Raw genomic sequence first — 23,381 nt, forward strand, 5'->3', positions numbered from 1 at the left:
CCTCCTTGGCCCGTAGCTGGCCATCTACTCCCTGTGTCTTCACACATGTCTGCACACATCTGTGTCCAGATTTCTCCCTATAAGGATTCCAGTCATCCTGGACCAGGCCCCATCTTTGGTTCTTTACAGACCTTATCTCCGAATGTGATTGCATTCGGAGGTAACAGGGGTTAGGACTTCAAGAGAAGAATTTGGAAGGGGGTGGGAGGTGGGACACAATTCAGACCATCACTCTGCAGAGCTTTGTATTTTTTGTTTCACTTCCCCTCTTTCCCCCTCCAGCTTCCCTGGGTTTTAACCTCCCCAATAAAGCACCAATACTTTTATCCTTGACTCCAGCAAGAATTGGGCTGATACAAGCTGTCTGTCCACCTATGGGTTTCTTCCTTTCTCATGCTCTTGCCCACCCACCAGACTAACTAACATCCTGAACTCAGTGTTCAACACTCCTTTTTTCTCCATTTTTTACTTACAGGTAGTGACAACAATATTTTCTTTAGTTTTTCCTGTTTTAGAAAGTTATAAAGAGTGTAATATATTGAATTCTGACACTTTTGCCACACAACATTGTTAATAAAATTCATCTCTTTGATGTAAACTACTATAATTCATCCATGTGCACTTGCTGCAGATTATTCCATTGTAAGAATAAACCACAATGTTTATGTTATTTTGCTGATGGACATTAGGTTGTGTTGTACAAACAAAGGCAGATGGCCAAGCAGCACCAATATGCCTTCCAGGGGCCATTTGCTGGGGACACTCAGAAAACAAAGCAGCAGAGGAAAGGCAGTTCCCCTTACCTCATCTCAGGCAGTAGACAGAGGTCGACGAGAACCCAAATTCAGACTCCAGAAGAGACTCCCCAAACCTTATGGGGCTTCTAACCAGGCCCTTCTTTAATCAGGCAGCATGAGTGACACTGTGTGTTCGCAGCTGAGTGACACTGCCACCTGGCAGCATGATTCACTTCATCAGCGTCCATGGTCGGGGAAGGACCAGCCCTTCCCTCCCCTGGGTAGCCCCAGGAAAATAAAATCTAAGCCTTGCATTCAGACAGATTTTATTACCCTAAATAATGGGTCACAGCCAATTTTCATGGGGCTCCGCAAGAACCCAGCCCCTTTTCTGGGATACCATCTTGTTGGGGGCCTTGGACATTTTAGCATTTACCTCTCAGGTAGTTTTGTTCTCCAGAATATATACCCAGGAGTGAAATGGCTGGGTCCTATGACACAGGCATATTCAATGCTGATTTTGTATGAGCAATGCATAGGGGTCCCACTGATCCTCTCAGCACCTCATCCTAGTATTTTCCAGTTACTTCATTTTTGCCAGTCACTTCATTTTTGCCAGTCAACTAGGTATAGAAGAGTATCTCCCTGTGATTTTGATTTAGAGTTCCATTGATGGCTAATGAATATTTCTCCATGTGCATATGGGCCTTTTGCATTGCTTTTTGTTGCTCATGTTTATACGGATTTGTTCTCTATTCTCAATGTGCAGCCTTTTATTTTTCTTTACAGCACCTTCTGATGCACAGTTCTTAACTTTATGGTAGTTTGAACTTATCAGTCTTTTCTTTTACGGTTGGCCCTTTCATTGTCTTGCATGAGAAATCCTTCCCTATCCCAATGTCATAGAAGTACATAAATTTTGAAATGAGGCATGGACCAAATGGTAAATCATAATGGAAATCAAACATTGGCTGGAACTGAATGATAATGAAAGCACTGCATATCAAACGTTATGAAATACAGCAAAAGTAATGCTTTGAGGGAAACTTGTAGTTCCACTCCCCATGCCATTGGGTGGCTAATGCCAGGGTAAGTGTGAAGCCCCAAGTTGGAGGAATCGAAAGATAGGAGTGACCTGAGTCACTAGTTGGAGGAGGGCTGACAGAGAGCATTGCCCAACCTGGAACACCCACAGTGGACTTTGCACGAGGAGAACGTGAACGTGTAGAGTGCTCTCTCACTGAGATATTGGCATTGTTACTGCAGGAGCCTCATACAAGCCTAAACACACACCCACAGAATAAACCCAAAGGAACAAGAAGGAAGGAGAAAATAAAAAAGCAGAAATCAATGAAGTGGAAAACAAAGAAGCAGTAAAAAGGCTCAACAAAGGGACCGCTGTTCCTTCCTGAACTTTAGAAAAGCCATCAGATAACTGCCCAGCTCTGTTCTTAGTTTCCTTGCCAAATGTGTTTTCATCTCCCCACGCTGTTCAAAAGAACAACCCATTGACAGCCTACGTCTGCAGAGCTGCATGGGCTGGACTATTTGCTGTTATTCTCTGATTGTCAAATAAATGTGCTGTATTTTCTCCCATCACAGGAGCCAGAGTGGGAGATAGACTGAGCACAGAGAGCAGAGCCGGGCAACAGTGGCGACGGCAGTTTGAAGTGCATCAGGAAAAGAAAAGGTGAAAGAGCAGAGCAAGAGGCTGAAAGTCACAGTAAAAGTGAAAAGAGGCAAGAAGAAAAATGCCGCAGGGAGCACTGGGGGGCCTGGGGCACCTAGGGCCCGTGCTCCACATCCAGGACAGGAGACAACAGCAGAGCGTTGTCATTTGTGTAACCACACATTTTCCATGGCCAAGAATGGGATTCAATCCCATTTCCCATATAATCAGTGTTTACATTTTAGATGCTTCTACAAGAGTGCTTTTAATAAAAGTACACAGATGTATTATTCGTCAGGCAAAAACAACCACAGGATGGTCCAGTAATTGTCATTATCATTCACTGAGATTTGCAAGGAGTTTCTTTATTTAATTATTTGGTATTTCTTCCCCTTACTCTTTTTTTTCTCTTTGTTGAAACTGCATCATAGCTGAAGACCTCCTGCTTCTTATCATCTTTTGGGAGTGCGAGGTGCCTGGGGGTGCAGAATTTCTGCATGTTTTTATACGTCAATAAAGTAGAATCTCACAAACTCCGGTGAGCTCACAGTAGCAATAAGCAAAGGACCGCGTTCTTTTAAAACTAGACTCTCGAGTTTTCAATGGTATCAGTTTGTTGTCTCTAAAACACAGCAACAATATTCTCAGTGGTTCCATCACCCACCCTCTTGGGATAAAGGCTCCGAGCAATGTTTCACTGTCTAGTCAACAGCCTCGGTATTTATATACTTGGTTTTCGAAGGTCCAAATTACTCTCCTGCAACCAAACATCATACAACTGGAATGGCCCTCCGTCTTGTGCAGATTAATGGAAACATTCTTTGTGCCCCCACTCTCCACTATTACTTTTTCTGTGCTTAATTTAAAACTGCCTATATAAGTCTTAATGAGTCCTCTGTAGACTCCTGAAAGCTTACATTCTCAGCAGTTACTGTAATCCTGTAACCAGAGAAGCTGTTGTTAATGGCCAAGGTTTATTCTTCCTATAAATATGATTGAGTTCTGACACCTGGTATAATGTTTTTCTTTAGAATGAGAGCCAATGTAATGAAATTCTATATGTAGTAGTCTGAAAAAAAAAATCCCTTAATATAAATTTTTTAACAGAAAACGTTAATATTTGTTCTAATTTTTTTTTCTACTGCAAGGTCATTAATTTTACCATATAGTTACTTCAATAATATTTGCACTACCTACCATGTGAGCTACACAAGAACGCTTTAGAAAGGCTCATAATTCAAGCCAGGGAGCCAAACAGCTAATAACAGGATGAGTCAATGCTATAGAAAAACAGGAGAAACCAATTAATTGTGTCCCGAGTAGGGCCAAGAAGAGCCTCACAGAGAGGAAGAGGCTTGGGAGTCGCCTCAGGGATGGGGCTCAGAAGGATGAGCCCATCCTCAGGACTGAAGAATACAGAACTAAGAGCCACATAAGGGGTGTAAGGAAGAACATTAGCTAAAATTATGTAGTTGAGTGTCAGTTAAAACTAACACACTCACCAAATCTTGCACCCTAGCATTTGTATTTCATGTTGTCTAAAGATTATAATTCAATTAACGTCACCAAATAGAACACACTCTAAGGGGGCTTCAGCGGCTTCCCTTCACTGAGGAGAAATCTGGAAAGGCGGCTTTGTTTGCTTGTTTGTTTAATAGCTCTTCTGATCTGAACGCCCATGGCCAGCCCTTGTCTATCCTTGGCATTGCCATGAGCACAAATTATATAAAATGCCAATTCAGTCAGTCCACCATGAGTGCCCTCCCTTTCCCTAGGAATTAAACACATTATTTCCCAGGTAACAAACCAATGAGAAAAATCAAATTTGGGAGTTAGCATTAAGTGTCCAGGGATGTGAAGGTGAGATCCAGGGAAGGATCTGTGTCCTTCCCCGGATGCAACTGTGACACAGGACAGAACAGGATTGAGTTTTGTCAGAAAGAAAAAGGAAGAAAAAAACATGGTCTCCCTCCTCGCATTTGCAATCTGCTAGGCTGAATTATAAGACTTGCTGATGATGTACGTTTTTATCTTAATAGGGCTGAACATGCACTCCTTCGTGTGGTTCCACCTAACAGAGCGGGGAGACAACACGAGAGCTCAAGCAAGGACGGGGCTGGGAAATTCACCTTAAAAAGTGCAGCCACACTCCACCCTATTGCTGCGGCACAGACACACAGACCACGGCTCCGGGCAACCAGAACCCATCTCTGTCCACGGAAGCCTTCCCGGAAACGACTTTTGACGACTGCTATATCTGTGCCAGCTGAGCATCTGCTGGCCGGGGCGCTCACAGCCTGGCTGATGCACTGCGCATGCCCAGGTCGGGGTGAGCGAGGCACCCCTAGAGAAACCGAACAAAAGCCGAGCCTCGCAACCATTTTCCAGGTCCCTTTGTCCCCCTCGCAGTTTCTGTCCCTCCTTCTCCAGGGACCTACTGAAGCATTCGTAGGGAGAGGCATCCCTCAGGACAGTCTCTTTTTAGCTTCCACAAGGGCAACACATTCCATTAGTTTTATATTCATGTAAGAGCTCTTTTTCATGAGAATTTCAAAATATGTACCAGTCTACACGATTCCCTTGTTTCTAACCATAGGAAGCCCGGAAGTAAGTTTGGAGGTACCACTTCAGGCCGGGGATGGAAGGAGAAAATTATTCGGCCACTAAGAGATAGGGAAAATGCTCTGATTTCCCTTGTTTTCTTACAATATGTTGTTGAAGAAGGCTGAGGGGATTAAAGAGAGAAAATAGGCTAATGATAAATCAGGCCAATGCTAAAATAATCCTCTATTTTTCTGAGTGAGTCCAATCGTGGACTTAAGTGGTTTCTTGAGTTCCGGCTCAGCCCAAACTTCTAAGTGACTCAGATTGGTACCAATAACGACATTTCCAGGCCACAGGCTACAGAGCAGCCTTCTGACAGCATGACAATGGCATTATTTTGCTGGTTAGGGACAAGAGAATGAGCAATTCCCTGCTGACTATTCTCTGAATGCCTTGTTTACTAGAGGTTGAGAGGCATATACAGCTAGCATATTCTGGCAAGAGTCAGCATCAGCATCTATTAACTACCTTGTGGTAGACTGCACTAAGGACTTTGCGAACATTAATGCCTTTAATACTCTAAGCCAATCAAGTAGATTCTATTATTATCCCCATTTCATACCTGACTGGGGAGCAGAGAGAGGAGTAACCAGCTTCAACGTGCAGAGCTTGTAAGCGATAAAGTGGAACAGCTGGATTATCTGACTTCAAAAGCTGAGCCCCCAAATGCTTCTAACTACTCAAAGCCAATTCCCAAAAGTCAGACTTCCGAATTGTATTAATTCTTGAAATCCACCCACTCTTATCCTGACACAGCTTCAGCTGGAATGACAGATACATATGTAAGAAAATAGAACCCAACCCCCACAAAAATAAAAGGACAGCTTCTTGCCCTGCCTGGTGTGGCTCGGTGGATTGACTGTCGGCCTGAGAACCAAAAGGTAGCTGGTTTGATATCTGGTCAGGGCACACGCCTGGGATGAGAGCCAGGTCCCTGGTTGGGAGGGAGCGAGAGGCAACCAATCGATGTATCTCAATGTATCTCTCGCACATTGACGTTTCGCTCCCTCTCTTTCTCCCTCCCTTCTCCTCTCTTTAAAACTAAATAAATAAAATCTTCAGGGGAAAAAAAGGACAGCATCTTACTTCAAAGACAATATTACCTTATATTCAACTTGATTTTTAAAGCTCTTTCATGTAAAGATAAAACATTCAGACCAAGATTTGTCAAAGTGTTGAAGGAATATTGTAAAATCCAATCTTTGTCACCCTAAAATTAAAGTTACATTCTAAGTCCCACATAATAGGTCTGGTCAGTGGAAAAACAAGGGGAAATAATTTTTCCCCAATGCTTTCTCTCCTTTTCATCATTTCTCCAGAAACATTTGCTCCAGGACAGGGAAGAGGAAATGATGAGAATATTCATAACTTTAGCTGCCAGGATTTGAGGAAGGCTATATCCCTTCTTCTTAAAATACCTTTGAGGTTTATATCTTCATTGGCCCCTACAGCACTGGTTTCACAACCTTTTAGAGAAACAAGCAGCTCAGTAGAGTGTGTGAGCTACTTGGTTGCGTGCCCGACCTGAACCCTCGGGTTGTGAACTGTCTTCCTCGGAGCAGTGGCTCTGGAGCAGTTGGTGGGTCCCCAGAAGAGAATGTAGGATTCAAACCCACTTCCTTCAGTGGTATACTCAACATTTTAATCCCTGAAGTCCATTGCAAACTGGCAGCACACATAAACAGCTGATCAACTCAGAAGATGAGCTTTTAAACACTGCCATAAAATTTCAGAATATGCCTAGGGATGGTCAGCTTGAAACTGGGATCTAGCTCCTAGAGACCCAGCACCATGTGCATTTCTATGTAAGGGAAGCAGAATCAGTGCTTCAAAGGTTCTGAAATGCTATATGACAACCTCCGGGTTGAGTGACATTATTTTGATTGTAGACAAAATCTTATCTCTCCTCTTTCCAGATCAGTAAGCCATAGGCCATTATTGCAGAAGGGATTTTGTAGTAAGAAAAAACTCTCTTTTATACACATGCTCACACGCACAGTTTGAGGCAGACCTCACATCCCTAAAATTAGGAAAAAACATGACCTTCTAGCTAATCTGAATTTCATGTAATCTCTTTTTCCTTTATTTATGCTGAACCTCGCTTTTGTCAAGAACTGTTAAGTCAGCACCCTTCCAGCAATAATTCTGGCTAACATTAAAAAAACTCTGAAGACAAAACCTAGCAGTTGAGAAATTTCCAGAAAACTGTAAGGTGAATTTTATAATAAGATTAACACATTTTCTAATCCCATGTCCTACAGGTTATAAAATCTGTAAGTCCCTTTAGGTATCAGTAAATGTGTACTATGGTCCTACGAGGCCAGACCCACCATGCAAAGGCTTCCACACAGTTGAAGAAACCTCAGCTTCTGAGTACTCCTTAAGCCCGTTTTAAATCAATAGAGGTTTAAATACTCAACTTCCAGGCGATTAGCATAAACCTATAAAAAATTACACAAGCAGAGTAACTCCAAAAATGAATAAAATTAAATTCATTGGCCAAGCCAAAAAGTGGCTATACCAGAAACCCACCTTCCCTATGATCTCCAGGGAAGTAGCTTGCAGTGGTTGGCTCACCCCAAAGGAAATGATGCAGAGTCTGTCCATGGTGGGGCGGGGCGGGGCGGGGGGGAGAGTGAATGGCCTGCGGGTACAGGCTGATCACAGGTGCACAAGCTGGAAACATCCAAATCAGGCCAAAACCTCAACTTCAGGATTATTCTTGCCGGTAGTATTCAAAGGTCAAGCAAAGAGATTTACTTGCTCAAGTTCTTTAGGCAATGAAAGGTGTAAATACATCTTATTTTTCTCTGAGGGCTACCACTTGCTGTATGGGGGGTGGTGGGGGCGGGGGGGGGGGGGGCAAACACAATAACAAAAACAACCCCGAGAAAACTGATTCTAAAACTTTGGGTGAGGAGAGGACTAAGGAGAGAGAAGCAGAAGTAGAAAATTGACAAACACATAACACGAAGAGAAAAACACTACTTAATGATGATACAGGTGTTTTAAATCCGTTGTTCTCAATGGACAGTAAGGCTCCCTAGAGGCAACTTTGGAAATAGGAGGGCTTTTGAGGTGCTAATGATGGAATCACAAGCCCTGTAACAGGTGGAACGTGGGTGCTGCAGGAGCCCTATGGGTTAGACCCCTCACAACAAAGAACCGTCCCCATCAGCACAGCTTTCAACTGCCCCAGCAAGTAGTCATGTGGATGGAAACCCGGTTTAGAATCACGTGAGGCTATAATCTTACCTATCTATGCACACAGGGAATCTTTTACCCAGTTTTAACGTGTGTTGGATTTTTCAGAAAAGCAATCAATATTCTATACACGGAGGGAAGCCTGAGCATCAAGGCGAAGGTGAGCAAGGACCAAAACTAGAGAACGTTGACCCCAGCTCAGCTGGTATCATCTGCACACCCTTGGACAACTCCCCGCACGGGAAATGGGAACGCCAGGGGCGCCCACCGGGCAAAGCTGCGAGGGTTCAGAGCAGGCACCCAGGGGGCGCTCTGTGCGTGTTGGCCGCGGTTGCGGATTTGTTTTGTCTAGAGCCTCATCGAGAGTTGGCCACACTTGAGAAAACCTTGTTGCTGGCATCATCCATTCCTGGTACTGAGTTGCCAGCCTGGCTGGCCTGTATTGGTCTGCATTTGCAGCTGTCACGTTCCTGGTGATTTTACATAGAGGTACAAGTATGGGCCTTGTTTCATTATTTCCCAACATCTTGTAATACAACTGTGCTTGCACATTTATACATGAAAATAATTATTTCATTACATAATATTTAATATTGATATTTGTATTTCAGTTAGGACATTAAACTGATGTGTGTGGTATCAAGGCCAGTTATATTGCCTATTAATTTTATTTTGGCATAGTGAGTGGGGTGATGGTTTTGTGTACAGAGGTAGACTTTATCATCCTTGATTTTCACTTAATGATTGTAATGATGTTATATTTATTTCAAAAAGAGGTGTGTGTTGAATTTGGGCTGGTAGTATTTTTAGAAATCACTATTTTAAAGTATCATGTCAAAAAGTGTCATTCTGCATCTTCATATGTTAACACCCGTCCGCTATTCAATGTGGGTTACTATTGGGGTAAGCAGTTTCTGTTAGTTGCTAAGAAATTAGTATTAAACTCTCATTTCTATATCTCGACAGGAGAGATGTATACAAACTTCTTTTAGCAGCCACCTATTTCTTAAACACAATTCAGGAGAAAAGCCCAAATAGAAACAAAAATGAATCTGTGGAGGCTGACCAAAGAAGGTAGAGAACGCAGAACATCCTCTGGCCTTTCCTTGGGACTCCAGGGGACAGTCTGGAAAACATTTGGTACAGTAATTTAAGTCAGGCACGGCCTAGAATGGAGGCTGACTTCTGCAAATTCATTTGAAAATGGTCAGTTGATCACGAGTGGCCTTTTCTCCACAAAAAGGAGCCAATCTCCTGCTTGCCCTCCAAAGCTACTTTGCCCATAACTGAGCCAGACTACAGCGCTGCCAGTCGGTCCTCCCGTTACCCAGGAAGTAAGAGGACGCGTTGCCACCCCACATTCTGGGCTTGACGCCAGCACATGCTGACAGTAAAGCAGGCAAGGGCTGTGGCTCCTCCTTTCCCACAGCTGCCTCCCGGGGCCCAATTACCAGACCTCCCCGCCCCCACGCCGGGCCCTTACATGGTGTCATTGAACTCCCAAGGAATCACACATCCCAGCCTCTTCTACCCACAGCTTGACAAACTCCTTTCTGTCCCCCCATGAAAACACCCATATTCTCAACTGCAGTTCCCTTAGGGGGTTCCAGACCATGCCTGGCTGAATTCACACTAATCCGTGAGGGCTATTCGTTTGCTTCACCTCACCACAGTCAGTTCCAAGAGAAGGTAGCCAGTCACTCCAGGGGATCTCCAATTTGTCGAATTTCAGGAAGTTCGGCAAAATAAATACTTCAGGGGTATGGGAGGGACATGTATTTTTGAGTAGGGGATACGAGCTGTAGCGAGAAAAACGTCTCAGAAAATTCCTCAAATGTAATGTTACTTTACACCTGCTTCCTCAATGCCCCCATTTCTAATCCATCAAATCCCAAATTCTTGGGAGGGTTTATTTTGTTTTTTTAACATTAGTGCTCCTGGTGGCAACAGCCATGGCGGTCCCTTGTAAATCTGAAAACACCCTGAACACTCTTTTTCGTGAGTTTAGTATATGGCACAAAACAGAAAAAGTTCCATTACACGTAACTAGGAGTAAGAAAATATATACAACTATATTTAAAACACTTAAATTAACAAGATAGTACTTTTTCATTCTAACAAAATATCATACATTCAGTTTAAACAAGAGTTAATATCCAGACACACTTTTCCAAAATACCTGATGCTACTTGAAAATCTGTGACCATGAGACTTTCCAAGTTATTTCTAATTAGCAAAATGTGTAATATTGAAGAACTGTCCCTTCTTTTCTGGAAGATAGACACCGAACAGGTCAAAATGGAAACTGATGCATCTTTCAGAAACTTAAGTCCCGTCGCTTCATTGTTCTTAATGATACTTTGGCTGTCAGCAAATCTCATAGCTTCTAGGCCCTCAAAGACAACAATCTATAAAGTGACGTGCCTCAGAACCACACACTTCTTTGTGTGTAATAAACCCTATTTAGTGTGTTTCTGCATTAATCGACCTACCTGGGGGTTGTTAGGAAAAGGGGATGAACCAAGTGTAACAGGTCTACACTTAAACCTCTGCTCGGAAAGAGCGGCAGACACTTCTGAAACACGCTGTTTCAGAGTCAAAGCTGCCGCTACACTGACACATGTGGTATGTAGCTTGAAAAATCAGAATGAAAATGTTTTCTCCACTGGCTTCTTCAGGTGGACAAGTTGGACCACAATCCAACACATCTGTGTGACAATGGGCACCAATTTCCTCCTGCCCCCAAAATGAACAATGCCCCAGTTCCGCCTATGCAGAGGCTTGGTTTGTGGAGTGTGTCTCCATGTTCCGACTCTAAGGAAGCAAAAAATGCCCATTCTACCCATCTCCTCCTTCTGCCTCCACAGGCCAGCACCTAAGACCCTCTGGACTTGTTCCCGCCCACTCCCTTCAACATTCCAAGAAGGACGACATACAATTTTCCAAAAATAAAATCAAATGAATTTGCAAAAGGTGTCTACATAATACTGTGCATGAAAATCAGAACAGGTCGTCCACTGAGGAAGCAAGGCACTTGGGAGCAGGGGCAGCGGGGAGTCTGGAGAGCGCAGGGCTCAGTGAGTCAACAGTTTCAGGCGAGTAAACCAGCTGACCAGGAGGGACGGTTCTGTAGACGAGGACTTGGCCCCGGAGGAGACGGATTTCTTTTTCGTCCCTTCCTCCTGGAACGGCATTGTGGCGCTGCTATGGAGATCTGAACTGAGGTAGCATCTGCTGCCTCGGATGTAGTCTGCTCGGACCAGCTGCCTCTCCATGGTGGGCCTGGAGAAGCGGTATGGGGGAGAGGAGCTTTCTTCGATGATGGGAGGGATCCGCTCATTACTGAAGTATCGACAAAGGGCCTCCTCCCCTGTTTTCAGACAAAGACCACAAGTCCATTAAAATAGCCACCCACCACATAACACTGTGAAGTGGGCCTGAAGCCTACCTAAACTTCTGACGTTCACTGATCATGCGTGCCACACCCTGCCCCCCTCCCCGAGATCGGCTACAAGGCCTCGCTGACCCCTGCCCTTCATTACCAGTACAAGAATCTTCATAATTACACTTGAAACCAAAAATCAAAGAGGGAAAGCTGTATAACTCCATCACTCCTTCCCTATCTGTCATTCCACAATGCCTGCAACACATAGCATGTGCTTCTAGAACATGTGTCTTATCCTGCAGTGTCCCTAAGGAGCCTTCAGAAAGGCGGAGGTGCCTACAGTTGTCACCCTGAGTGAAGGGTAGGCACTAGTCACCTTTCATGGATAAGGTCCAAAAATTTAATGCTCTGTGATGCTCGGGACATTTCCAAACAAGAAAGACTGATCCCACCCAAGATGCGGGTAGATCCCCCTGGGATATAAGGGGGGTATTTGTGAAGCTGAATAGAAATCTACAATGTAGGGCACTTTGGCATTCTTTTGGCCAAAAATTCTACTCCTAAAAAAGTGCAAAGATCTATGTACGAGGGTGCTTATTGAAGCATTATTTATGATGGGAGTATAGAGATAGAAACAGAAATAACCTAAATGCCCAACAATGACTGAAAAATAGGTATTATAGCCATAAGGTGGATTACTAATGCAGCTATTAAAAAGCATATTCCAGATAATGTTCAGCTTACATAGCATTAGTGAATAGCCACTCTGCCCATTTTTTCTAAATGTATAGTTGTATATATGAAAACAACTGGAAGGTACACAAAATATTCATAGTGATTATTTCTAGACTGGGGAAGCAATTTACAGCTGGGTTTTATTTTCTCGTACCTTCTAGACATTTTTCACTGTACTCATTTTGCTTTTGTAATCAAAGACGGAAAGCTACTTTTAAAAAGTGCCCATTATCAAAAAGCCACATATTATATGAGCCAATTGATATGAAATGTCCAGAAAAAGCAAATCTATAAAGACAGAAAGGAGGGTTCCCAGGAGCTGAGGGAGGAGCAAATGATATAAGTGACTGCTTATGGGCCTGGGGGTTTCTTTGTGAGATGATAAAATGTTCTAGAATTAGATAATGGTTATGAACACACAACTCTGTGAATATACTAAAAACCACTCAACTGTACACCTTTACAGGGTGAGCTTTACAGTATATGCAAGCTATACTTCAATAAAGCTGTTTTTTTAATTAATATGTGCAATGTGCAGGCACCTTTCATTCCAAAATGATCATACAAGAAAAACGTGGAAGGTAGAACAGGGGTTCACATATGTTTCTATCTAATGATTTCACATGCCCTGCCCTACCCCCAGCCCATCGCTCAGTATGTAAAGGAAATAAAAGGCTACCTCAGAGCTTAAAAGGCTAAGAGAATGGCAACATGGACGTTGGCATTTCAAATCTAAACAAAGGACAGCCTGCCACCTGCTGACAGCTCCACAGATTGTCACATGTCAACTACAGGTGTTCCGGACTTTAGACAGGTGTCCTTTTCCTTTTCCACATTAGCATAATCCAGGTGATTCGGGTACTTGGGTGACAAACTTTAACAAGTCCCAAGGAGATGTCAGAGGTTGATCACTTTGAAAGTTGGGCTTCCAGAATGTTTTCTTCTTCCTTTTACTATCTAAAACCTGCTGGACTTTTAACTTGTCACCTGCTTTGTTTTAGCTCTGCAAAAGCAATCTTATAATATCCTGCCAGTGCTGATATCATCAAATAAAAACTAGCAAAAAATTAGAGTATTTATGAACATTTCCCTCAAGACTGGTGTAATAACCAGTAAATGATTACAGGGTTAATTAAGTACAAATTTCCTTTCCAACAGTAATTACTCTCTAACACAGGAAGGACTGGGGAGGGGGAAAAAAAATCCATGCCTGTTCATGAAAAATCAAACAGACTCCAATAATCATAGCCATAAAATTTAGGATGAGATTACATAATGAATAATTTATTTCTACTTGCTTAGAAACTGGACCGTTAATGTCTACAGCCTTTTCAAAGCACCCACTGCTAATTAGGAGATTTATAATCACTAATAGCATTGCATAATTCTGCCATTCTAGAAATAAGTAGGATCTGAGAGATCTTCAGCTCTCCTGATTTTAGAGATGAAAAGATGTAGCTTAGAGAGGCGAGTCCTCTATCCAGTTATCACAACAAATTTAGGCACAGGGCTAAAACTAGGGCCTGGATTTTTCGATTCCTTTTTGCACATGATTTGCTTGAACTTGCCTTTCTTCCCATGACCTCGAGGTCTGGCAAAAGGGTCCACGATCCCCATCCAGCTCCCATCCGCAGGCATGGACAAAGGCCGGGGTTTGCCTTCAGAGGGAGGGGAAGGAAAGTGACAGTGGGTGACTTTTTGGCTCAGAGAATCTTCCCCTTTATTTGTAACGCAGACCTCCACCCCCGCAATGTCACACTCACTTACGCAGAACCAATAACAAAGTTTAAAATAGGGCTAGTGTTTTAAAGCACTGGCTTCCCGCAGCACAGCGTCAGGACAAGGGCGTGCTGAACCTGAGCCTGTGGGTGTAGAAAGCGAAGCAACTCCAAAGTTAAAGCCCAGGCTCTGAAAGTTAAAACCGGAACATGATCTCACCCACTGGGCTTTGATGCCAGGCACAGCAATGACTCAACAAGGCTTCGCTTTAGAGAGATGAATAAAGGTCTCATACTTAGAATTTCATTGAGGTTTATGTTTTCCTCAGATTACCCTGAGGGTCTGCCAAATTCACCCAACAGTTCCAAATAAGGAAGGGGGTGGGGAAGAGGAGAACAGCAAACGGCAGAACAAAACAAACACTCCCAAACGTACCATAAGATGGTGTCTTCTGTCTCATTTTTGTGGGCAGAATGTTGGTTTCGACCGAATACCCAGGCAACTGATCAGAGTCGGCAATGGTGAATCTCCGTCTTCTACTCTCCTGGTCCAGGAAGGAGTTTGGGGACTCCGAGCCCTTGGCAGCAGGCACGGCTTGTTTACACTTGCTGACGCCTCCATAAGCGAAGCTCCCGTTCTCATCCCTGGAAGACAGTGGGCAATAATGAAGGGGGTGACAAAGTTCCTCCCATGCTCAAGAATCACTGTACAGGAGACAGACATAAAATGTAAATTGCCTTTTCCCCTGGGGGGCGAAAAACATGACTTTTTCAAACCTAGTTGTTCCTCAAATACCTAAAGATCCTATTAAGTAAGAGTAAATACCATGATCCTACTAAATAGGGGGAAGTGAAGTTTTTTCCCAAAGGTGTTCAATGGTACAAATACACCTTTGAGAAGATGGCTCTGGTTCGCCATATACCTGTCCTGCCATGGAACTGCCTATTTCCTGCAGGGATCTCTAGTCAAGGTGTGATCAGGTGAACCATTTTTCTCATGCCCAGAGTAGTGTCTTTGCCAAGATTCAGGGGGAAAAAAGGACACATGATGTGCAACGGAGTTGTCAGATTTGAATATTATGTCAAAAAATACAAAGGGCCTTTGTAGTCCTCAACGGGGAGTGTCTTTTTTCTGAACCAAGTAAAGAAACTGGCAAAAGTTAGATCTTTGATTGCAACTGTATTCCTCCTAAATGTCAGCCTATGATAAAAGTTAAAATTAATCTTAGTTGAGTCCAAGTGACGAGCTGGTTACGTTTTTTGCATTTAATAAATTCCATTAGGTGATTCCTGTAAAAACTACTAGACAAAAATACAGAATCAGCTGAGTCCAAACCCACCTGGAGACCAGCTTAGCCTGCGTGGCATTTGTTCCCAGGGAGTGGCTGCCTAAGCACCCCTTCCCCCACGAACCCATCTCCTTCCACATTTTAAACCTGGCGTACGACTTCCCCATTCACAAAACTTTCATGACTCACCACTTGTTCTCCGTAACCATTTGCATTTTTTATTCCTCGGAAACTATCCCCCATCAATGGTGTGTGTGAGCACACGCATGCATACGTGCCTCCCTCAAGAAGATCAAAAGCCCCAGTTCCTCTTCTCGTTCCCCGTGTACCTTACCCTCTTTCTTGCCACTGCTCGGTGACGCCTCGCTGAGACCCAGACAAGAACATTCAGGGCAGGGGCTGGGGCATGTCCTCCCTACAATTTCTGATAGAACAACCCATACACTCATTGTCAGTGAAACTCTCGTGTTTGCGTGTGCAAAGGCGACAACCTGTCGCTTTAAACACAGTTAAGATCCCATGGCCACATGACTCTGGCCTGTGACTACAAGAGAGAGTCCTGTCTACCAACCAGAATGCCCCGTTTGCCTAAGGTGACTGTTCTATGTGCTGTAAGGAGTCCTGGGCAAACCAAGAGTCAAAGAAGAGGTAAATGACATTAATTCTTCTTTGTGCCAGGAATAAATCCAATAGACGCCAGCAGTTCAGCTTACAACAAAACAAACAAATGAGAAACTCCAATATAAAGTAAAATGCTGCTCTAAGTTCAGCCTGAACTTTGTCTTATGAAACATTATAGCATAATTATATATTTCTCAATTTATTCTCGAATAGCTGACTAAGACATTGGTTGGCAGTTCTCTGGGGGCAAGAACTGTATCTGTTACATGTAATATGGTAACCCAGGCCTAACACCAAGTAATAAATGCATACTGAATGAACGAGCCACATCCCCTGGTTTTATCAGCTTACGTAAATATGTAAGTTGACATAAATGAGCCTACATTTCATATCTAAATGATCCCCTATATGACATCGAGTGCGACCATCCCCATTATACCATGTAACATTAAAGACAGCCATTGTAAAGCAATGACCTTTAAGAATTTATAATAGACACACACGTAAACACACATGTACAAATATAGCATTATCCACATCTGCATTTTTTAAGTGCTACAAAGAACGTATCTCCCTCCGCAAAATAAAGCTGTAACTTTAGTTAATGTCCCAAAAATATTTATTATCTTCCTCCCCAGAGATGGATTTACCATGTAGTGCATGAAACTCAGCTTCAGGGAACCCCAAACAGCCCCTTCCCGTGTCAGGGCGGAGCCACCACAGCATGTTCCCGAGCACGTACTTCCATGAAGAGCCTCCCCCTACCCAACTATGAGGCGACAAGGCCCGTGAAACCTAGATCTGTCCCTGCACTTCCCCCTGAAGAATCACAGATTTCCCCCCCGTTTTACTGAGATATAATTGACATATCATCGTATTAGTTCACGGTGTACAAATAATGATTTTAGACAGCTAGATATAGAAGTGATCCCCACAGTAAGTTTAAATAACACCCATCACCTCACATAGTTACAAAGTCTTGCTTTCTTGGGATGAGGAATTTCAAGGTCTACTCTCTCAGCAACTGGCATGTAACAAGGTACACTGTTGTCATAAGTCACCGTCCTACATGACATTCCCGAGGACTCGATTATTTTATAGCCGAAGTTTGCGCCTTTGCCCACATGCATCATCCCCACCCCACCTCCACCCCCAGGATCACACTCTTCAACAATGATTTTAAGACTCAACGCTGCCACGCTGGGATTCAGCAGCATTTCCCCTCGAGAGCCCTGTGATCGTCCCACCTGCGCTTAGAATCTCCGCGACGAAAAGACGCGCATGCCACAAAACGGACAGTGACGTACCGGGGAGAGTAGGGTACGGCTGGCGGAGGAGGGATGTAAAGATCCAGGATGGCTGGCTTTTCCTTCTTCAGCGAGGTATCCATGGTGCTTTCGGGGGACTGGGTCGTCGTGGGCGGAGGCGAGGTCTGAAACAGGAGCCAAGTGCACAAGGGCGGAGGTCACCTCGGATGTCATTCTTAGGGCAAGTCCCCCCTCCCCTAAGCCAGCACCGCCCTCTGCACAAACAAGCGGCAAAGGCGTGGGTGGCCGTGTGCTTACAGCTATTAGCAACGTTCAGCAGGTGTTCCTCTCTGAGACACTGAGAATTAACTGGGAGTTCTGACAAGCTAGACACTTAGGGAGAAACAGAGGCTCGGAAACCAGATGCCTGGGTTAAAATTTTAGCTCTTAGCAAGTCGTTTAAAATACCCGTGCCCCAGTTTCCTCCTCTGGAACAGAGCCACACTGGCAGCACCTTTTGCATAGGGTGGCAGGGAGGATTAAATGAGTCGGTGAATACAAATCTTGAACAACACTACCATCGACCAGGAGTGTGGGCTCAGAGGTCAGACAATCCGGGTGCAACGCTGGCTATGCAGTAGTCTCCCCTTACCCCAGGGCATGCACTACAAGACCCCAGTGGACGTCTGAAACCTCAGATAGTACAGGAACCCCGTATGTCCTATGTTTCTTCCTAAACATACATACCTACGATGAAGCTTAATTTGTCAATCAGACACAGTAATAGATTAACAACAGTAAGTAATAATAAAATAGAATGACTATAACAATATACTGTAATAAAAGTTCCGTGAACGTGGTCTCCCTCCTCCCTTTCTCTCTCTCTCTCTCTCTCTCTCAATATATCTGACAGCCAATCTCATAACTGAGGAGGTTATGAAGTGTCAAAGGGCAGGGAGCACGCACGACGTGGATACAGGAAGATTCATGTCCCAGGGAGGACAGAGCGTGATGGTGAGGGGCTGCATCCCATTACTCAGAAGGGCAAGCAACTTAAAGCTGATGAACTGTTTATTTCTGGGGTTTTCCACGGAATGTTTTTGGACCATGGTTGACCACAGGTAACTAAAGGCACAAAAAGGGAAACCGCGGGTAAGAGGGAACTAGCTGTGTCTCCCTCTGGGTAAGTCAAGGAACTCCTCCGGGCCTCATCTGAAAAGCAGAAATAAACGGGGACAAGAATAGGACCAACCAGGGTAGCTATGAGCATTAGGTGAGATAATGTATGTCATGCTCTTAGATTCCTGCTTGTCACCTAGGAAGTGCACGACTTTACACTGTTCAATTTAGTGTTACATATACATACACATTCATACATGTTAATTTTAAAAATATAAAATCCACACGGCTTAATTTTAATTATGCTATTGGCATCAAAAGACCTATTTTTTTAAGACCTTGTATGGAAAAAAAAAGGGACAACTGTAATAGTATAATCAATAAAATATACTTAGAAAATAAATAAATAAAAAAGATCTTGTGTGAGACCTTCAGTCTTCTCTCTTCTATAGACTAACAACAGTAATTGTCTTCTAGTTGGTAAAGGAGCAGCAAGGGAATCTCCAAGTCAAGCCATGGGGACATGCATGGAAGCCAGGGAGGCACCACATGAGAACTGTGCTGGGCCCTGGACAGACAGAAAAAGGCACTGCAAACCCCACCTTGCCCAGGTGGTGATGGATGGTGACGGAAGACCCCAAAGTGTCCCCATAATGAGATGGTGAACTAGATTCGAAGGACCAGCAGGACTGGAATAGCCAGTGCTCACGGAGTGACAGTCGATTTTCAGGGGAGACAGAAAATCGGGGGCTCAGTCTTTTGTCTCCTGTAGCGTAAGCACCCTGTCCTGGATGTTGGCCATTAACACGTCAACAGTCAACTCTACTCAGTGGGTCACTGATTAACATCTCAATCTGCTTATCTTGGATGAGGTCTAAACACACAGGGGCCAGGATCCAGGTCCTCAGCAAGTTAAAGAAAAGTAAACTTGAGTACTTCCACCGATAAAGCGCTCTGAAAATTCCAACACCGATGATGGTTACTTCTGAATCAGCAACCCTCGCTGACCGCGACTGCGACCCAAAAACAGAACGATGACAGTGATGAGACAACACTCACGATGTTGACAAGAATTACAGACACTGCTTCCCAGGAAAGGCGGGCACCCTGGCGTCAACACCCCTGCAGAATGACACACACAGCGACCCACGGGGAGGGGCTGAGAGAGTCTTCGGAGCCTTCATCTGCCCGCGTTCAGATTCCGCAGATGTCCTGAGGCATCGCGAGAACATGTGGTGCCTAAGCTATAAAGTGCTTTTGCATGTTGAGGGCGGTTCTCTCCTTGGGTCAAAAGCAAAGTTGCGTGTCTCATCCCTCAGTATCACCTCTTCCCCCAAACTCCACAGTTAATGGAACTTGGCATCAAGGTAGACAAAACAGGAGACAAGGGAAGCGCGCCCTTCTTAAGCGAGCGTCCAGAGGTTAAGGGTCTAACGCTAGACTATACTTAGAAATAATTTTCATTTAGCCTCTGAACACATCCACTTGAATGTTCCTCTATCGCATCAAACTCTGTGATGTTCAAACGAGTGATCATCTCTGCTTTCCAGATGGCTCTTTGCTCACATTCTAATTTCTGTCACTGACACCGCCACTCAGGTTCATTGTCACTGTCACATTTCACACCTGCCATCTTGGCTTTCCTCATCTCTCAGCCCGAAGCCTTTTCTAACAGTCCACACTAATAATGAGTGAGGAGGGAGGTTTCAAAAGATAGGTACCTTGTCTAAGGTCCCACAGCTAATAAATAGCAGGGCTGGGATTTGAACTTGAGGGGTTCAACTGCACAGGCCCTCTCCTAACCACTATGCTATGCCACTTCGTAAGTCTCCTTCCAAATAGCCTTGTACATTAGTTTTTCACTGAAATCACCCTGTCACCAGCCTTTCCCAGAACCAAAGCACCAATCACCTGGACATACAGCAGCTCCCACCTGGTGTTTCTTCTGTTAAATTATGTCCCAGGCTAAACTATGTCCCCCTCAAAATCCCTGTGTTGAAGGCCTAACCCCCAGTACCACAGAATGTACCTATATTTACAGATAGGGCCTTTTAGACATAATGAAGTTAAAACAAGCTCATTAACTCCATGATGGCTGGTGTCCCTATAAGAAAAGATTAGGACAACGACTCGCGGAGGGGAGACCAGGTGAGGACAGAGGGAGGAGGTGGCTGTCTGCAAGCCAAGCAGGGAGGCCTCAGAAGAAATCAACCCTGAGGACACTTTGACCCCAGACTTCTAGTTTTCTCAATTGCGAGAAAAGGAACTTGGCTTTAGTCACCCAATCTGTGGTACTTGGTTAGGGCACCCCTACAAAACTAATGCATATATTCATGTAAAAAACAACTGTCAGCCTATTACCTGTGGATGAAGTCCACACTCCTAACCCTGGCGGTCTGTACTATCTCAGCCCACCAGCCCAGCTTCCTCGCCTGCCCTGCATGGGGTGGCGGGGGACACAGAGGGAATGTCCCGTCCTACACATTTCTGCAGTAGGGTTATATACCCACGGCCCCTCTGCCAGCCAGCGAACCCAGCTCATGAGTTGGCTGCTGAAAGTTCACAACTGTTCCCTTCTCTGGAGAATAGCTCTCAGCAGACAGCTCCTCCCCTTGAGAACAGCTACAGGTGCCTATTGTTCCATGGTTACACCTGTATAACAGGCCAAGGCTAGACTTTACCTGAGACACCACCTTGCTGGCTTCCTGCTCCTTACTGTCTCCCTTCCTCCCTTACAGGTTTTACCTGAAGCATATGTCCTGAAAGGTCAGTTTCACAAGAATCTCTGTCACAAATTCTGCTTCTAGGAAACCTTGTCTAGGACACCACCCTTCCCTGTTGGCACTTGCGGGGGTGTGTCTACAGAACAGCATTCACCTGCTCTGTGACACCGCCTCCCACCCACCAAATGCCATCCAGCACTCCAGGCTCCAAAGTGCTCCCATCTTCACGGGCACGGAGCCTTCGCCTACCTGGCCCACCTCCACCTCTCCTTCTTCAGAGCCTGCCATTTGCTCTGTGCACCTAGTAGCTGGCAGACACTCCGCCAACTACTAGGCATGAAGTAAGAGTTTTGTGATATTAAGTAACGCATTCAGAGAACCCCTCTAAACTTAAAGATGTTACCCCTTGCACTGAGCAAGGCACACAGAAGCAGCTGGGGTGTGTTAATATGTTCAGTTATTATTTAAGAAGGGGTTTTAATTCCATGTGCCTCCTTGCTCCACCCTCCACGCCCTGTTATTTAATCCACCTCCCAGTGCTCTGTGCAGCATGAAGTATCCAAACGTATGGATTTGAGATTACTACTGTTCTTCCATTTGAAGATGTGCAAAAAACCACAGCTACATAGAAATTGCAATCCCAGTCTTATAAAAGGGTATTCAAATGTCACTGCTTTTCCTTCATGGTCTAGGAAAGAAATGCTAAGGACCAATGGCATAATGAGGGGTTAGTCAGCGGGCACGGTCCACCAAGGTGTAGGCAACAAAGGAGTGTACTGTTTGTAGAGAATTTAAATAATAAAACTCACTAAAAGTCCGTCGGCTTTTTATTATCACCCAAGACTGGCAATTCTAAACAATGTCTGAACAGTAGAGTGATACTTCTCGCCACTGTGTGGATTATTCCCACGGTCCCCACCCCTGACTCAGCCCCACACGGTCCTCCAAGGTTAGGGTTTAAACTGGATACATATCAGGGTGCATTTGAAATGAGAGAAGACTCAGAATGAACTCCCTGCAGCCATGGCAGCCACTAGCCATGTATGGTTATGAAACTTCAGAAGTGTGGCTAGTGAGACTGAGGAACTGAACTTTTAATTTTATTGAAGCAGTCACACGCGGCTAGTGGGCACTACGCTGTTCAGGGCAGACCTAGAATGCCTGTTTTCACATAAGTAGGATTATAGGAGAGATTACGCATATACAAACTCCTGCAACCGATCTCCTTCCGATATTAATCTGGCTGTTTTTGAGCCCCGTTCATGCCCTGATACCAGACGAAGGCCTACGCAGACAGTGGGAACAGACCAGATACCTGCACGAGAGGCGGCTTCCACCGCAGGTTTTTCAGAGGCGCAGGAGTGAAGTTGAAAGAGCCCGTGGGGCGCTTCTTCAGCAGGAGCACCACTCCGGTCGGGTTCTCTCTCAGTTTTTTCACCAGGTTTTTCAGCTGCCATCCCACCTTCAGAGAGGAAGATGAGGAGAGGGGGCCCACTCATGAATAAGGAAAGAAATCGAACCTATGAATGGATCTCAAGGATATCAGCTGTGAGCAAATAGAGAGACACAAATAGGCGGATACAAATATGTTCATCTGAGTACTACTTAAAAGTATGGAAAATCGGATATAAACTGCAAATTTTAAAAATTCAAGCAAAATGGCTTTGGATTTAGTTAAAAGTTCCAGAGAGGAATATTGAGTCTTAAGTGTCGGTGGGAAACTCACCACGGTTTGCCGATTAACCTGAATGACTTCATCACCAGCGTGAATCTTCTGAGATCTGTCTGCAGGAGACTGTTAGAAACAAAGAGAGAGACTTGCCTTATTTTTCAAGCTTTGTGTTTCTTTCTGCTTTTGTTTCTTCTTCCTTCTTTCTTCTATAGACAATGAGCAATGGAAATGTAATTTTCTCAAGAAACATTAGACAATGTACGTGAGTCCCCTGAGACTGCATTGTCTGTAGAACCTGGTATATTAAAACTTGTGTTACCTATTTTATCAGTGGTCTGTTACAACGGATAATCTGTCAGTTACAACTGTGGGGTTCATGTCACCTGTCAGGGAGAGTGGGACACAGTCTGGGCACAATGAGCTGATAAAAGCCATTGGCTCGCCTAAAAATACATTACCTTACCTGTATCAGAACAAATTTTGTAAAAGCTGACCCGCTGTTTAACTCTAATTCTGTCATCCACTTCCTTTTTAGCAATTACTAAAGCTAAATCTTATTTTTACTCAATCTTGTTTACATCTTATCCCAATGGTATTAAAGTAGAAAGACGTGAAAACAGAAATTTTTTAGAGACAATAAATTTAAATTTTTTTCATT

General features: G+C 44.2%; 1 protein-coding gene across 1 annotated transcript in view; it reads right to left on the reverse strand.

The window, feature by feature from the left end:
* Positions 1-10,419: 10,419 nt before the first annotated feature.
* CNKSR3 (CNKSR family member 3) overlaps positions 10,420-23,381 on the reverse strand; it is a 75,928-nt gene continuing 62,966 nt past the window's right edge. Inside the window, exons 8-13 of the mRNA XM_054570134.1 lie at positions 22,778-22,846; positions 22,367-22,513; positions 17,270-17,394; positions 14,489-14,697; positions 13,903-13,992; positions 10,420-11,584 (exon numbers count right to left, since the gene is read on the reverse strand). Of these exons, the coding sequence (XP_054426109.1) occupies positions 11,289-11,584; positions 13,903-13,992; positions 14,489-14,697; positions 17,270-17,394; positions 22,367-22,513; positions 22,778-22,846 (936 nt within the window). The 3' untranslated portion in view covers positions 10,420-11,288. The remainder of the gene's footprint in view (positions 11,585-13,902; positions 13,993-14,488; positions 14,698-17,269; positions 17,395-22,366; positions 22,514-22,777; positions 22,847-23,381) is intronic.

The sequence above is a fragment of the Pteronotus mesoamericanus genome, unplaced genomic scaffold, assembly GCF_021234165.1.
Source record: "Pteronotus mesoamericanus isolate MK-2021 breed Mesoamerican mustached bat unplaced genomic scaffold, CSHL_Meso_final contig_20, whole genome shotgun sequence".
Lineage (NCBI taxonomy): Eukaryota > Metazoa > Chordata > Mammalia > Chiroptera > Mormoopidae > Pteronotus > Pteronotus mesoamericanus.